Genomic DNA, 14,978 nt, shown 5'->3' on the forward strand with positions numbered 1-14,978 from the left:
TAAAAAATATTCAAACACAGGTTGAAAGACCTGTAGCGAACAACCATATATTTTCCACCTACATTCTACAATAAATATTTGATATATATTTTTAATTTTGCGTTTTTTTCCTCATTTTTTTTGGAGAGGTTTTTTGTTATAGGGCGCGTGTGCTCGCCAGACAGACAGAGACAGAGAGACAGAAAGCGAGAAATCACCCCTGGGGGGGATGGCCACGCTGCAATCCCTTCTCCTCCATTCTCCTCTCGGGATCTTGGGCACGCATGCACATGTTCCTGGAGTGAGTTTTAAGCCACCGGGTCCAGGATGCGAACCGTGGTCAGCCATTACGCTAACTGCTGGTCCCTATATTTTTAATTTTGTATTGATTCATCTCTTCACTAGTCCATCTTTTGTTTTGATTTATCTCCAAGTAAGTTACAGATATCTGTTTATTTAGCTCCAAATATTTTTGGATTTATTATTAGAGTTTAGGTTTTCTTTTGAAGGTGTGTCAGGTGAAATTTATATATTAATACAATAAAATGCCTAAATCTTAAGTGTACCATTTGCAAAATTGCTTAGTTTATTTTTTATTTTTTATGAAAGCCTAATGCATATTCTCAGAATATTTGTTTTCTTGGGAGTAGTTCCATTAAGCTATTTTAGGAATTTGTGCTTTTGTGGGGTTTAGCCTCAGGAACATTGAGGCTAAAACACTAGACATGGTTCAGTAAAAACTTTTTTCTTTTTTTTAATTTGCTATAGGGCACATGTGCTCACTGGACAGACACAGGAAGAGAGAGGGAAAGTGAGAAAGCATGCCCTGGGGGGGTTGGCCACTTTGTAATCCCTTCTCCTCTTGGGATTTTGGGCATACTTGCACATGTGCCCAACATGTTTTTCAAGCTTCCAGGTCTGGGACTTGAACCCCCATCATCAGCCATGTGGGATCCATTTGTCTTAACCACCATGCCACCTACTGGCCTAAAATCTACTTTTTGGCAATGATTCCTTTTGGATTCTCAGAGAAAACAGTGTATCTCAAGTTCTTTTCATGAGTGGAAAAAGTTCTACTGGTGCAGAAATGGTAAAATTTAATCTAGAAAGAATTGGAAACACAATATGGTAGTGTAGGATACAAATATAAACATTACATAATATTCCTGGAGATGTGCACATTTTTAGTTGGCTTGTAAGAGAGTATAATATGTTTGTATGTGTGCATTACATATTTTTTCCCATTCATAGGAATCCCAACAGTAAGTACAGAAATTTCATAGCTCAAGAGTAGAGGAATATATATACATATATATGTGTGTATATATATACATATATATATATATATATTCTGTCTATGGTATTCTTTGTGTGTTTTTTCTTTTTTCACCCCCTTTGGAGATGTCATGTGAAACCAGCAACATGGTGCTTGAAGACTGAAAATGCTTTGGTAGAAATGCAATGTCTTTGTAGCCACTAAATTAGCAGTAATTAGTGTAGTGATTTCATTTCAAATGGGTGGACTCCAAATTAATTCAGGGGGAGAAATATACTTGTTTTTGAAGATACATTTCTTATTGCTGCCTGTATTTACCTATTTGTTGTCCTCTCTCCATTTTTATCTTGAAGCATGAACCTGGAACTCAAATCCTATAGCATTTGTGTTTCTAAAAATATCACTAGGGGAACCAGCAGTTAGTGTAATGGCTATGTCGCCGGACTCCCACGTAGTCGACCGCGGTTTGTGTCCCGGACCCGGTGGCTTAAAACTCACGCTGGGCGCGTGTGCGTGCCCAAGATCCCGAGAGGAGAAGGGATTGCAGTGGGACCATCCCCCCCAGGGGGTGATTTCTCGCTTTCTGTCTGTCTGTCTCTCTCTGTCTGGCGAGCACACGCGCCCTATAGCGGAAATCTCTCCAAAAATTAAAAAAAAAAAAAATTTAAAAATAAAAATACCACTAAAACTATATGACCATCCAAATGTCCTAATTATAGTAGGCTTCTATTCAGTTTTGAAGGGTTTGTAGCAGAGTTCTTAAGAAAGATTTGGTTATGTTGAAATAGTTTATAGTACATGGTAGCTAAAGCATTACATAATGTTTAGGTTTTACATGTTTTCCCTGTTATAGAGATGTGGTTTGCTTTAACTCAGCTATAACTCAAGCAGAGAAAATTTCTTTTTTCAGCCAAATATTTACAAGGAGAGTATTAGTTTTCTTAAGGGCAAGTGGATAATTGGTAAATCTATTTAACTACATTTTTTTTAAATAGACTTTTTCACAATTTTTTTTTTTTTTTTTAGAATTATCTTATTTAACTTTATTTATTTTATTTGACCAGAGAGGGATAGAGTGAGAAAAAGAGAGTGAAGAAGCAAGCCACCAGGTCCAGGACTCAAATCTCAGTTGGGCATGTGGGAGTCCAGTGCCCATAGGAACCACGCCACCTGTCTGTCCCATTAAATATTTTATATCCTTATATATATGTTGTTTTTAGTACTCCCGGTTATTTTTTTTTTAAGAATTATTTATTTATTTATTTTCATTTGTTATTGTTAGTTTTTTATTTTTATTTGACGAGAGAGAGAGAGAGAAAGGGAAAGTGAGAAAGCAAGCCACCAGGTCCGGGACTTGAACCATGGTTGGCTATGTGGGAATCCAGTGCCCTTATCCACCACACCACCTGCTGGCCCCAGTACTGCCAATTCTAATAATAATTATATATTTTAACAAAATTTTTGGAGCCAATTTAAAAACAGTATAGGTAAGAGAAAACTGTGCCTACCATCATGTGACTCATTCCTTTTATACATATGTGCTATTTGTTTTGAAACACGCTTTTCATGTGAGTTTCACCAGTGTTCAAATATAAGGACAGATATTGAGGATCTGGAATGGGGACACTTCCTGGGCAAATTATGTTTTATCCACTTTTGTTGTTTTTTGAAACTGTCCTCCTGTTACATCACTCTGTCTAGCCTTGAGTTTGTGATCTTCCCACCTCATCAGGAATCACAGTCATGTGCTACCACCACACCTGGCTGTCCATTTAGCACTACATTTTTAATGCTGATTTTTTTTTCCCTTTGCATTGAGGCCTGAGATGGTTAGGCTTTAGAAAAAATGAAAAGAATTAATGAGTTGAATTTTAATTTAGAATAATATGCTCAATAGAGTCCCAGATTTTACTTCACAGTTCTTTTTTTTTCCTTTTTTTTTTCTTTTCCTTTTTCTTTTTCTTTCTTTTTTATTTTTTTTAAACATTTTTGTCATAGGGATTTTTGGGTCTGGTTGCACATGCCTGGTGTGATTTTTCAAGCCACTAGGTCCAGGACTTGAACCACAATCAGCCATATGGGAGTCCAGCACTTTAATGGCTACACCACCTGCTGCCTTCCCATCTTTTTTTATCTTAAATATTTATTCTATTTTTTATTACTATTATTATTATTAAATTTACTGTAGGGCATGTGTGCTCACCAGAGAGAGAGACAGAGAAAGTAAGAAACCAAGTTATCAGGTCTGGGACTTGAACCACAGTTGGCTATGTGAGAGTCCAGTGCCTTAACCACTATGGTGCCTTAACTACCACACTAATCCACACCTGTCCAATCCATTTTTTATGAGGAAAAGTAATTGAACATGTAGTAATATCTTGTTTTTATGAGTTGTTAAAAATTGATAGAAATTATGGGGGCCAGAAAGTGGCATGGTGGTTATGTGCACTGGACTCCCACATGGCTGACTATGGTTTGAGTCCCAGACCTGGTGGCTTGCTTTTTCACTTTCTCTCTCTCTCTCTCACTGTATCTCTCTATGGGCAAATTAAAATAAATAAGTAAAGTTAAATAAAATAATTCTAAAAATATTTATAGAAATTATGTTATAAGTATCTGGGGGTGCTGGCATGGTGGTTAAGGTGCTAGATTTACAAGGCCGATTGCAGTTCAAGTCTTAGACTTTTTTTTTTTTTTTGGAGAGGTTTTTTTCATTATAGGGCACATGCGCTCGCCAGACAGACAGAGAGAGACAGAGAGACATAAAGCGAGAAATCACCCCCCCAGGGGGGATGGCCACGCTGCAATCCCTTCTCCTCCATTCTCCTCTCAGGATCTTGGGCACACATGCACATGCGCCCGGTGTGAGTTTTAAGCCACCGAGTCCAGGACGCGAACCGCGGTAGACTATTTGGGAGTCCAGCGACACAGCCATTACGCTAACTGCTGGTTCCCAAGTCTTAGACTTGATAGCTTGCTTTTTCACTTTCTCTCTCTTTCTGTCTCTGGTCAAATTAAAAAATAAAATAAAATAAATTTTTACAAAAAGTGCTAGGATTCATCATATTTTTGAGAACTTACAATGAATTATTTTGATAAAATATTTATTCCAATATGTCTGTTTTATAAATCCTAAGTCTTGTATGTTGGAAGTTTCTTTAGAATGGCCATGGGACTAGCAAATGGCCTAGGGGTTATGTCTCTGAACTCCCACACGGCTGACTGTGGTTCCAGTCCTAGAACTGGATTGAAAACAGTGGCTTGAAACTCACACTGGGCACATGTGAGTGCGTGCCCAAGATCCTGGGAGGACAATGGAGGAGAGAGGTTTGAAGCATGGCCATCCCCCAGGGGGTGATATCTCACTTTCTGTCTCATTGTCTCTGTCTATTTTCAGTGAGTGCACACACTCTAAGCCAAAACCTCTTAGAAAAGGAAACAACAAAAATAAGAAGAATGGACACAAGTAAATTATAACATGGAGATGTGAAGAGTATGTTTTCCCGGGGCTGGCAGGTGGCATAGTGGTTAAGGGCACTGGCCTCCTACATGACTGACTGCAATTTGAATCTGGACCTGGCAGCTTGCTTTTTCACTGTTTGCCTGTCCTTCTCTCCCTCTCTTTCACTCTCACTCTCTGGTCAAATTAAAAAATAAATAAGTGAAGTTAAATAAAATAATTCTTTAAAACACATATATATTTACCTGGGATCTACTCATTAAATAGCTCTTTAGTTATGAAAGTTTAAGTTTGGGGAATTGACAAGTGACCTGATGGTTAAGGGTATGGGACTCCCACATGGCCGACTGCACTTTGAGTCCTGGACCCGGTAGCTTGCTTTCTCAGTTTCCCTCCCTCTCTCTCTCTTTCACTTTGTCCCTCTCTGGTCAAACTAAAATAAATAAATAAATACAGTTAAATAAAGTAATTCTTTTTTTTTTTTTTTTGAGAGGTTTTTGCTATAGGGGGTGTGGCGTGTGCGCTTGCCAGAAAGACAGAGAAACAGAGAGATAGAAAGCGAGAAATCATCCCCTGGGGGGATGGCCACGCTGCAGTCGCAGTGGGATCTTAGGCATGCACGTACATGCGCCTGGCATGAGTTTAAGCTACCAGGTCTGGGACTCGAACCGCGATCAGCTCCAGGGGAGTTCAGTGACATAGCCATTACGCTAATTGCTGGTCCCCCATGAATAAAGTAATTCTTAAAAAAAGAAAAAAAAAAGTTTAGGCTTGGGACCAGCACAAGGCAGAGCAGTTACGTCCCTGGGCTCCCACATGGCTGACCACAGTTCGATTCCCAGATTTGGAAGCTTCATACTCATACTGGGCACATGTGCATGAGTGTCCAAGATCCCAGGAGAATGGAGGAGAAGAGATTGCAGAGTACTCATCCCCCATGGGGGTAATTTCTCGCTTTCTGTCTCTCTCTCCAGTTATTACATGTGCCCTATAGCAAAACAAAAATCTCTCAAAAAATATTAAGGTTTTGGACAAATATCTACTTTTTAGATTTTTTTCTCTAGCATGCAAGTGCTCGCTGGAGACAGAGCTAGAGAAAGTAAGAAATTACCCCTCGCGGGGAGGGATGCTGCACTGCAAATCCCTTCACCACTTTTTCCCCTTAAGTTTTAAAGAATTTTTTAAAAAAGGGACCAGCAGTTGACGTAATGGCTATGTTGCTGGACTCCCATGTAGTTGACTGTGGTTTGAGTCCTGGACCTGGTGGCTTAAACTCATACCGGGCAGGTGTGTGTGCCTACGTGCTCAAGATCCTTAGAGGAAAATGGAGGAGAAGGGATTGCAATGTAGCCATCTCCCCTGGGGGGTGATTCTCGCTTTCTGTCTCTGTCTTTCTTGCAAGTGCAAGTGCCCAATAGCAAAAGCCTCTCCAAAATATTTAATTCCATTTGATATTTTTTAATTTGACCAGACAGAAAGGGAGAGAGAGAGAGAGAAAGGGACAGCAAGAAAGCAAGCCGCCAGGTCTGGAACTCAGACCGCAGCTAGCCATGTGAGAATCTAGTGCCTTTAGCCACCACGTCTCTGCTGGCCTCAAGAATTATTTAATTTCACTTTAGTATTACTATTACTGTTTTCCAGTTTGATCATAGAGAGACAGAGAAAGAGAGAGGGAAAGTGAGAAAGCAAGCCATCAGGTCCGGGACTTTAACTGCAGTGAGCCATGTGTGAGTCCAGCACCTTCAAACACTGTACCACCTGTCGGCCCCCTTCTCCATTCTCTTGAAATTTTGGGCACACCTACACATGTTTCCCTTGTGATTTTCAGGCTTCTAGGTCTTGGTTTCGACTGTGGTTGGCCATGTGAGAGTCCTAACCACCACGCCACCTTGTAGCTCCAGCATGCTAGTGACTTTCCATTTTCTAGCTTACTATAAAGTACAATTTTTTTTCTTTTCTTTTTTTTTTAGAGGTTTTTGCTATAGGGCCTGTGCGCTTGCCAGACAGACAGAGAGAGACCTAGAGACAGAAAGCTAGAAATGACTCCCCAGGAGGGATGGCCACACTGCAATCCCTTCTCCTCCATTCTCCTCTCGGGATCCTGGCACACACGCATAAGTGCCCGGCGTGAGTTTCAAGCCATGGGTCCAGGATGCGAACTGCGGTCGACTACATGGGAGTCCAGCGACATAGCCATTACGCTAACTGCTGGTCCCAATATAAAGTATGATTTTTTGTCAAAGATTAAAATCAGAATCCTGACAATAATCGTTGTAAATATGGCTATTCCTTTTCCACTATGAGGGAGTGAAGAGTATTGATTTGTCTTTTTTCAACTGAATAAATAGTGGATTGGATTACTTCTTTGTGTTGTTGTTTTGGAGAGGTTTTTGCTATAGCATGTGTGCGCTCTCCAGAAAGACAGAGAAAAACAGAGAAACAGAAAGTGAGAAATCATCCCCCCAGGGGGATTGTCATGCTGCAGTCCCTTCTCCTCCATTCTCCCCTCGGGATCTTGGACATGCACGCATACGCACCCGACATGATTTTAAGTCATTGGGTCCAGAACTCAAATTGTGGGTGACTACATGGGAGTTCAGCGACATAGCCATTATGTTAACTGCTGGTCCCAAGACTCAGCTGTGTTCAACCACATGGGAGTCCAGTGCCTTAACTACCATGCCACTTGTTGGCCTCCTGAAAATGTTTTTTGTTGTTGTTTGTTTGTTTCAAATTTCTTTTAAAAGAATTATCTACTTAATTTTATTTATTATTATTTTTTAAAATTAGCTGTAGGGAATGTGCACTCACCAGAGAGAGAGAGAGGAAACCGTCAGGTCCAGGATTGAAACTATTTAGCCATGTTGGAGTCCAACACCTTAGTCACCATGCCATCCGCTGGTCCCTTCTCAAAAATGGTTTTATTTTATTTTATTTTTTAAAGAATTATTTAAATTTATTTCATTTTATCAGAAAAGGATAGAGCCTGAGAGGGAAAGTAAGAAAGTGAGCTGCCAGGTCCAGAACTTGAACCACAGTTGGCCATGTGAGAGTCCAGCGCTATTAACCGCCATGTCACCTCCCAGCCCCAATTTTATTATATTTAAATAATTATTTATTTAATTTTACTTATTATTGTTAATATTTTTTAATTTGACCAGGGAGAGACACAGAGAAAGAAACAGTGAGAAAGCTATCCTCAGGTCCGGGACTTAAGCCATGGTTGGCCATGTGGGAGTCTAGGGTCTCAACTACCATGGTACTTGCTAGCCCCTTAATATGAGTTTTAAAGTTTCAGTTCTCTATAGTTTGTTTTGCTGATCTGTTTTTTCCTCATATGTTAATATAGCCTGTGCATTTTAAACTGCCTTTTTCCTTTTTTTCCAGTAGAAAATCCATGAAGTCCAGAAGTAGAAGTCCTGCATATTCAAGACACTCATCTTCTCATAGTAAAAAGAAGAGATCTGGGTCACGTAGTCGTCATTCCAGTATTTCACCTGTCAGGCTTCCTTTGAATTCCAGCCTGGGAGCTGAACTCAGTAGGAAAAAGAAGGAAAGAGCAGCTGCTGCTGCAGCAGCAAAAATGGATGGAAAGGAATCCAAAGGTTCACCCATATTTTTGCCTAAAAAAGACAACAGTTCAGTAGAGGCTAAGGATTCAGGCTTGGAGCCTAAAAAGTTATCCAGAGGTATAAAATTGGAAAAATCTGTTCCAGATACTGAACCGGTGAATGTAACACATCCAAACACAGAGGTCAAAAATTCTTTAGATACAGGAAAAGTAAGGTTGGATGAAAACTCTGAAAAGCATCCTGTTCTTAAAGATTTGAAAGCACAGGGAACAAGAGACTCTAAACCTGTAGCATTGAAAGAGGAGATTGTTACTCCAAAGGAGACAGAGACATCAGAAAAGGAGACCCCTCCACCTCTTTCCACAATTACTTCTCCACCCCCTTTACCAACTTCTACCCCTCCACCTCAGACACCCCCTTTGCCACCTTTGCCTCCTTTACCAACTGTTCCACAGCAACCACCTCTGCCTCCTCCTCAGCCAACATTTAGTCAGGTTCCTGTTTCCAGTACTTCAAGTTTGCCCCCTTCTACTTACCCAAGGACATCTGCTCTATCCTCTCAGGCAAATTCTCAGCCTCCTGTACAGGTTTCTGTGAAGTCTCAAGTGTCTGTAACAGCTGCTATTCCACACCTGAAAACTTCAACATTGCCTCCTCTGCCTCTGCCACCCTTACTACCTGGAGACGATGACATGGATAGGTAAGTCCCATAGTTAACTAAAAGAAACTAACCCTCAACTTAAATGTAATATATTTTCTTTTTTTTTAGTTTTTCTGTAGGGCAAATATATATGTACTTGCTAAGGGAGGAGAGGGGAAGAGAGACAGAGAGAGAAAGTGAGAAATCACCCTCCAAGGCAGATGGCCACGCAGCAATCCCTTTTCTTCCACTCCTCTCAGGATTCAGGGTTCACATGCATGCATACATGTGTTCTTCAAGGTTCTAGGTCCAGGACTCAAACCATACAGTTGGCCACATGGGATCCAGTACCCTAAAATCTCCATACTACCTGCCGGCCCACATTTTCTGTGTGTGTGTGTGTGTGTGTGTGTGTGTATTTTTTTTTTTTTTTAGATTTTTGCTATTGGGCATGTACACTTGCGGAAGAGACAGAGACAGACAGAAAGCAAGAGATCACCTCCGGGGGGACGACCATGCTGCAGTCCCTTCTCTACTTTCTTGGGATTTTGGGCACGCATGCACACATGCCCGGTGTGAATTTCAAGCCACTGGATCTGGGGCTTGAACTGTGGTTGGTCATGTGGGAGTCCAGTGACGTAACCACTATGTCATCTACTGGTCCCAACACATTTTCTAAATTTAAACTTTGTTTAGACTACTTGAACAAAAAAAATTAAATACATAATTCTTTTAAAAGAAATTTAAACAAGGGAACCAGCAGTTAGCGTAATGGCTATGTCACTGGACTCCCACATAGTCGAACGTGGTTCATGTCCCGGACCCGGTGGCTTAAAACTCACGCCGGGCGTGTGTGCGTGCATGCCTAGGATCCCGAGAAGAAAATGGAGGAGAAGGGATTGCAGCGTGACCATCCCCCCAGGGGGGTGATTTCTTGCTTTCTGTCTCTATATCTCTCTCTGTCTGGCGAGCGCACGCGCCCTATAGCAAAAACCTCTCCAAAAAAAAAAGAAATTTAAACAAACAAATGTCTACTCAGATTGGTTGTACACTCACCTGAGAGAGGAGGAAGGTAGAAAGCACTCTAGTGGCACTAGGTCACGCTGAAGTCCCTTCTCTAACATCATTCCTTTGTGTTTGGGGTAGTAGGCGCACACACCTGGCATGATTTTCAAGCCACCAGGTCTGGGACTTGAACTGAACAGATGGTTTTGTGGAATCCAGCTCTCTCAATCACTAGGCCATGGGACTAGCACCAGAATGCAGCTCCAGAATGCTCTTATGAGTAGTAAGTGCCTTTGATGTTTGGTTTCCAGGAGAAATGTCCACATTTAGGTATTACGGAGAGAATTACAAATTGAGCCCTAGTAACTTTTTTTTGGAGAGGTTTTTGCTATAGGTCGCGTGCGTTCACCAGAAAGACAGAGAGAGACAGAGAGACAAAAAGTAAGAAATCACCCTCCAGGAGGGATGGCCACACTGCAGTCCCTTCTCTTCCATTCTCCTCTCTGAATCTTGGGCACGCACATGCACTTGGCACGAATTTAAGCTGCCAGATCTGAGACTTGAACCGTGGTCAACTCCATGGGAGTCCAGCAACATTGCCATTACACCAACTGCTGGTCCCTTATTAAAAATTAAAAAAAAAAACCCTTATTTTCTCATTAGTTCATTGATAAGTCTAATTTTGATTAAAGTTTTTAAAAATAAGAATTTTTTTTTCTAAATTTTTATGTTAAAATTTTTTAATACTGAGGATAACTGGTGGCGTGGGCTCCCACAGGGCCAACTGCAATTCAATCTCAAACCTTGGTGGCTTGCTTTCTCACTATCCCCCTCTCTTTCTTTTTCTGGTAAGCACATATGTCCTATAGCAAATTTAAAAAAGAAAAGGAATAAATACAATATAACACAATTTTAGTACTTACAGAAAAATATTAGAAAAATAATAGTAATATTAATATAATCTAGATTCACCAGTTTCAATTTGATTGTCAGTGAATTTGCTTGCTTGTATGCAGAAACCCCTCCAATGGGGTGTGGTTGTACCACAATCCCTTCTCTGTTTCTCCATCTTGTTGAGATTGATTTGGGGCACACATGCACATGCGTCCTATGTGTTTTTATAGCTGCAGGTGCATAGTTCAAACCTTGTGGTCAGCTATGTGAGATCCACCTCCCTTAACTACTGGGCTATAGGAATGGATCTTATCAATTGTTAATAACATTTTTTAAAAATAATTATTTATCCATTTTGATTTGACCAGAGAGGGACAGAGCAAGAACAAGAGAGAGAGTGAGAAAGCAAGCCTCCAGGTCTGGGATCCAAACCACGGTCAGCCATGTGGGAGCCCAGTACCTTTAACCCCCATGTCACCTGCCGGCCCCATTAAGAACATTTTTTTTATATTGTCATAATACCTCCATCACTGTGACAAATTTAGAATTGATTTTTTTTTGCTGTAGGGCGCGTGCGCTCACCAGCCAGCCAGACAGAGAGAGACATAGAGACAGAAAGCGAGAAATCACCCCCCAGGGGGGATGGTCACGCCGCAATCCCTTCTCCATTCTCCTCTCAGGATCTTGGGCATGCACGCACACGCGCCCGGCGTGAGTTTTAAGCCACCTGGCCCGGGACGTGAACCACGGTCGACTATGTGGGAGTCCAGCGACATAGCCATTATGCTAACTGCTGGTTCCCTAGAATTGATTTTTAATATGATTATATCGGTAGCAGTAATAACGATAGTAATATCAAGTAGCCTAGTGGTCCCTAAATGGCTTTTGTAGCTTGGTTTGTATTTTGTTTCCTTTTTTTTTTTTTTAGTTTTTGCTATAGGGCATGTGGACTCACCAGAGAGATAGAGACAGAAAGAAGGAAAGTAAGATAGTCTTCCCCAAGAGGGATGGCTGTGCCACATTCCCTTCTCTGTTGTCTCCTCTTGGGATTTTGGGCATGCATTTACATATACCTGATGTGTGTTTTTTTTTTTTTTTTTTTAGAGAGAGATTTTTGGTATAGGGTGTGTGTGCTCTTGCCAGAGAGATAGACAGACAGATAGAAAGCGAACAGTCACTCCCTGGGGAGATGGCTACGTCACAATCCCTTCTCCATTTTCCTCTCGAGATTTTGGGCATGTACACGTGCTGGGTGTAAGTTTCAATCTGTGAGGTCCATGACTCAGACTGTGGTCAGCCATGTGAGAGTCTAGCAACATAACTATTAAGTCACCTGCTGGTCGCTTGATGTGATTTTTAAGTTGCCAGGTCTAGTACTCCAGTAATGGTTGGCCATGTGGGGGGGTGGGAAAGAAAGAAGGGGGGGAGGAGGTCCAGCATCTTTTTTCTTTTTTTTTGGAGAGGTTTTCGCTATAGGGCGCGTGCGCTCGCCAGACAGAGAGAGACATAGAGACAGAAAGCGAGAAATCACCCCCCAGGGAGGATGGTCACGCCGCAATCCCTTCTCCTCCATTCTCCTCTCGGGATCTTGGGCACGCACGCACACACGCCCAGCGTGAGATTTAAGCCACCGGGTCCGAGACGCGAACCGCGGTCGACTACGTGGGAGTCCAGCGACATAGCCATTACGCTAACTGCTGGTTCCCTTTTTTCTTTTTTTTTTGACATTTATTTATTTTTGCATTTTCCCCACAAAGATTTACTTTACATATCAAAAAAATTTGCTCATTCCCTATAGTTCCTTTTTAAAAAATTATTTTATTTGACTTTATTTATTCATTTATTTTTAATTTGACTATTGAGAGAAAGAGTAAGAGTGAGAGAGAAAGTGAGAAAGCAAGCTGCCAGGTCCGGGACTCGAACCACGGTCAGCCATGTGGGAGTCCAACACTTTCAGCTACCACGCCACTTGCCGGTCCCATATCCTATAGTTCTTGACAGTTAATAAACAACTTAAGAAATTTCAAGAAAGTAAATTTAAAGATAATTATCAAAATATTTGTTATGATTTTATTTGACTCTCTAACAGACAGTATGGTTTTATTTATTTAAAGTTTTTTTAATATAAAAGAGTACTTTAATTCTTGTCCTCAGAAATTATAGACTATACTTGATTTGGAAATGAGACTACCAAGCAATGGCCAAAGGAGAATCATTCTACACCTTCTCTTTCGTCTGCTTACTCAGAAATACAATGTTATCAGCTATGATTGTTGTTGTCTGTCGCCTCACATTATTTTTATCCTTTTATTCGCCATAGTCTGCTTTCCCTTCCACATAAATTCGAGATCCCTTTTTCACATACCGATAGGCCACATCTCTGAGACCTTGCCAGAGTATTGATATTCTGTGCCATGTTGTCTTTTGACTGATATCACCCATTTGGTATACTTCATTGTCCCCTGATCTCCACATCTCATTTGTTGCCAAAGAAAATATTGTGACTGGATTTCCTTCCACCTGTTTCAAGACAGGGTCCTGACCCACTCGCCCAAGTAACTGCACACAGTTCAGAGATCTTTCAAGAATCAAACTGCTAGCCACTTCAGATTCATGTCTTACAAACTGACAAAGTACCTGTAATACAAGTCTTCAAAACATGACTTCTATTTTCTTGTCTTACAATCTAATCTTTAGGTCTCTCTAGCCCCGACAGTGTTCAACGCCCGGGGATCACAGACAGTATGGTTTTAAATAATTTTTTTAGAGAGGCTTTTGCTATAGGGTGCATGCATTCACCAGAAAGACAGAGAGACGGAGAGACAGAAAGTGGGAAATCACCCCCCAAGAGGATGGCCATGTCGCAATCTCTTCTCCTTTCTCCTCTCAGGATCTTGGACATGCACGGATATGTGCCCTGCGTGAGTTTAAGCCACCTGTTCCAGGACTTGAACCTCGGTCGACTCCATGGGTGTCCAGTGATGTAGCCATTATGCCATTTGTTGGTCCCTGGTTTAAGTTTTTTGTTTGTTTTTTATTTTATTTTATTTTTAGAGGTTTTTGCTATAGGGCGTGTGCACTCGCCAGACAGACAGAAAGAGACAGAGAGATAGAAAGCGAGAAATCACCCCCCGGGGGGACGGCCACGCCGCAATCCCTTCTCCTCCATTCTCCTCTTGGGATCCTGGGCACTCACGCACATGCGCCCGGCGTGAGTTTTAAGCCACCGGGTCCGGGATGCAAACCGCGGTCGGTTACATGGGAGTCCAGCAACATAGCCATTACGCTAACTGCTGGTCCCTTTGTTTGTTTTTTAAAAGACTATTTATTTATTTTCTAAAGAATTCTTTTTATTTATTCATTCATTTATTTTAATTTGACCAGAGATAGAGAAAGAGAGAGAAAGTAAGCCACCAGGTCTGGGAAAGAAACCATGGTCAGCCATGTGGGAGTGTCTAGTGTTTTAACCACCATATCACCTGCTGGTCCCAAAAGACTATTTAATTTTATTTGTTATTATTTTTTAATTTGACCGGAAAGTGAGAAAGCAAACCACCAGGTCTGAGACTCAAACCGCAGTTGGCCATGTGGGAGTCCAGCACCCTTAACTGCCACACTGCCTGCTGGCCCCTAATATTTTTGAGAAAATATTTACATGTCAACTACTCAGACTGTGGGAAAGAAAACATCCAGCACACAATTCACACATGAAGCTTTTCAATTCAGCCCTGCCTACCAAGTATTCTGTGATACACCATCTGCTAGCAAAGATCAGTCTCTTTTTCTTCCTTCAAAGCCTTCCTGAAGAGATAAACTTCTGGAAGTTAACATTCAGTGTTATTGATATTTCTTGTCCCTAGCATTAAGTTGGTCATTTTCTTGGTTGCTTTTTGTTCTCTTATTTCTGTATGTGTGTCTTTAGTTTTCTTGGTAAAGCACTCTTTTTGGGACTTCTTAAAGAACTGGTCTGGTGTTGGTAAATTCTTTCAGGTTTTGTTTATCTGAGGATGTTTTTATCTTTTCTTCTCATATGATGTATCTCCTCTTGGGATTTTGCACACACATGGACATGTGCCTGGCATGACTTTCTTTTTAGTTTTTTTTTTTTTTTTTTTTTGAGTGGTTTTTTGTTTTGGATGCATGCCCCCCGCA

The 14,978-nt window shown here is 41.1% G+C and overlaps 1 protein-coding gene and 1 pseudogene across 9 annotated transcripts in view; one reads left to right on the forward strand and one right to left on the reverse strand.

Annotated features, from left to right (window-relative positions):
* Nucleotides 1-14,978, forward strand: part of CDK12 (cyclin dependent kinase 12) — a 135,436-nt gene that overhangs the window by 3,772 nt on the left and 116,686 nt on the right. For 8 of the 9 annotated variants that reach the window (XR_003550608.1, XR_335621.3, XR_335623.3 and 5 more), the window contains one exon: nucleotides 8,103-8,987. Coding sequence is in view for 5 of the 9 variants with exons in the window: in XM_006155889.3 (XP_006155951.1) it covers nucleotides 8,103-8,987 (885 nt within the window). In the remaining 4 variants the exon portion in view is untranslated. The remainder of the gene's footprint in view (nucleotides 1-8,102; nucleotides 8,988-14,978) is intronic. The other variant, XM_006155890.2, reaches the window with a different exon arrangement.
* LOC102497015 (single-stranded DNA-binding protein, mitochondrial pseudogene) lies at nucleotides 13,024-13,487 on the reverse strand (annotated as a pseudogene).

The sequence above is a fragment of the Tupaia chinensis genome, unplaced genomic scaffold, assembly GCF_000334495.1.
Source record: "Tupaia chinensis unplaced genomic scaffold, TupChi_1.0 Scaffold000477_1, whole genome shotgun sequence".
Taxonomy (NCBI): Eukaryota; Metazoa; Chordata; class Mammalia; order Scandentia; family Tupaiidae; genus Tupaia; species Tupaia belangeri.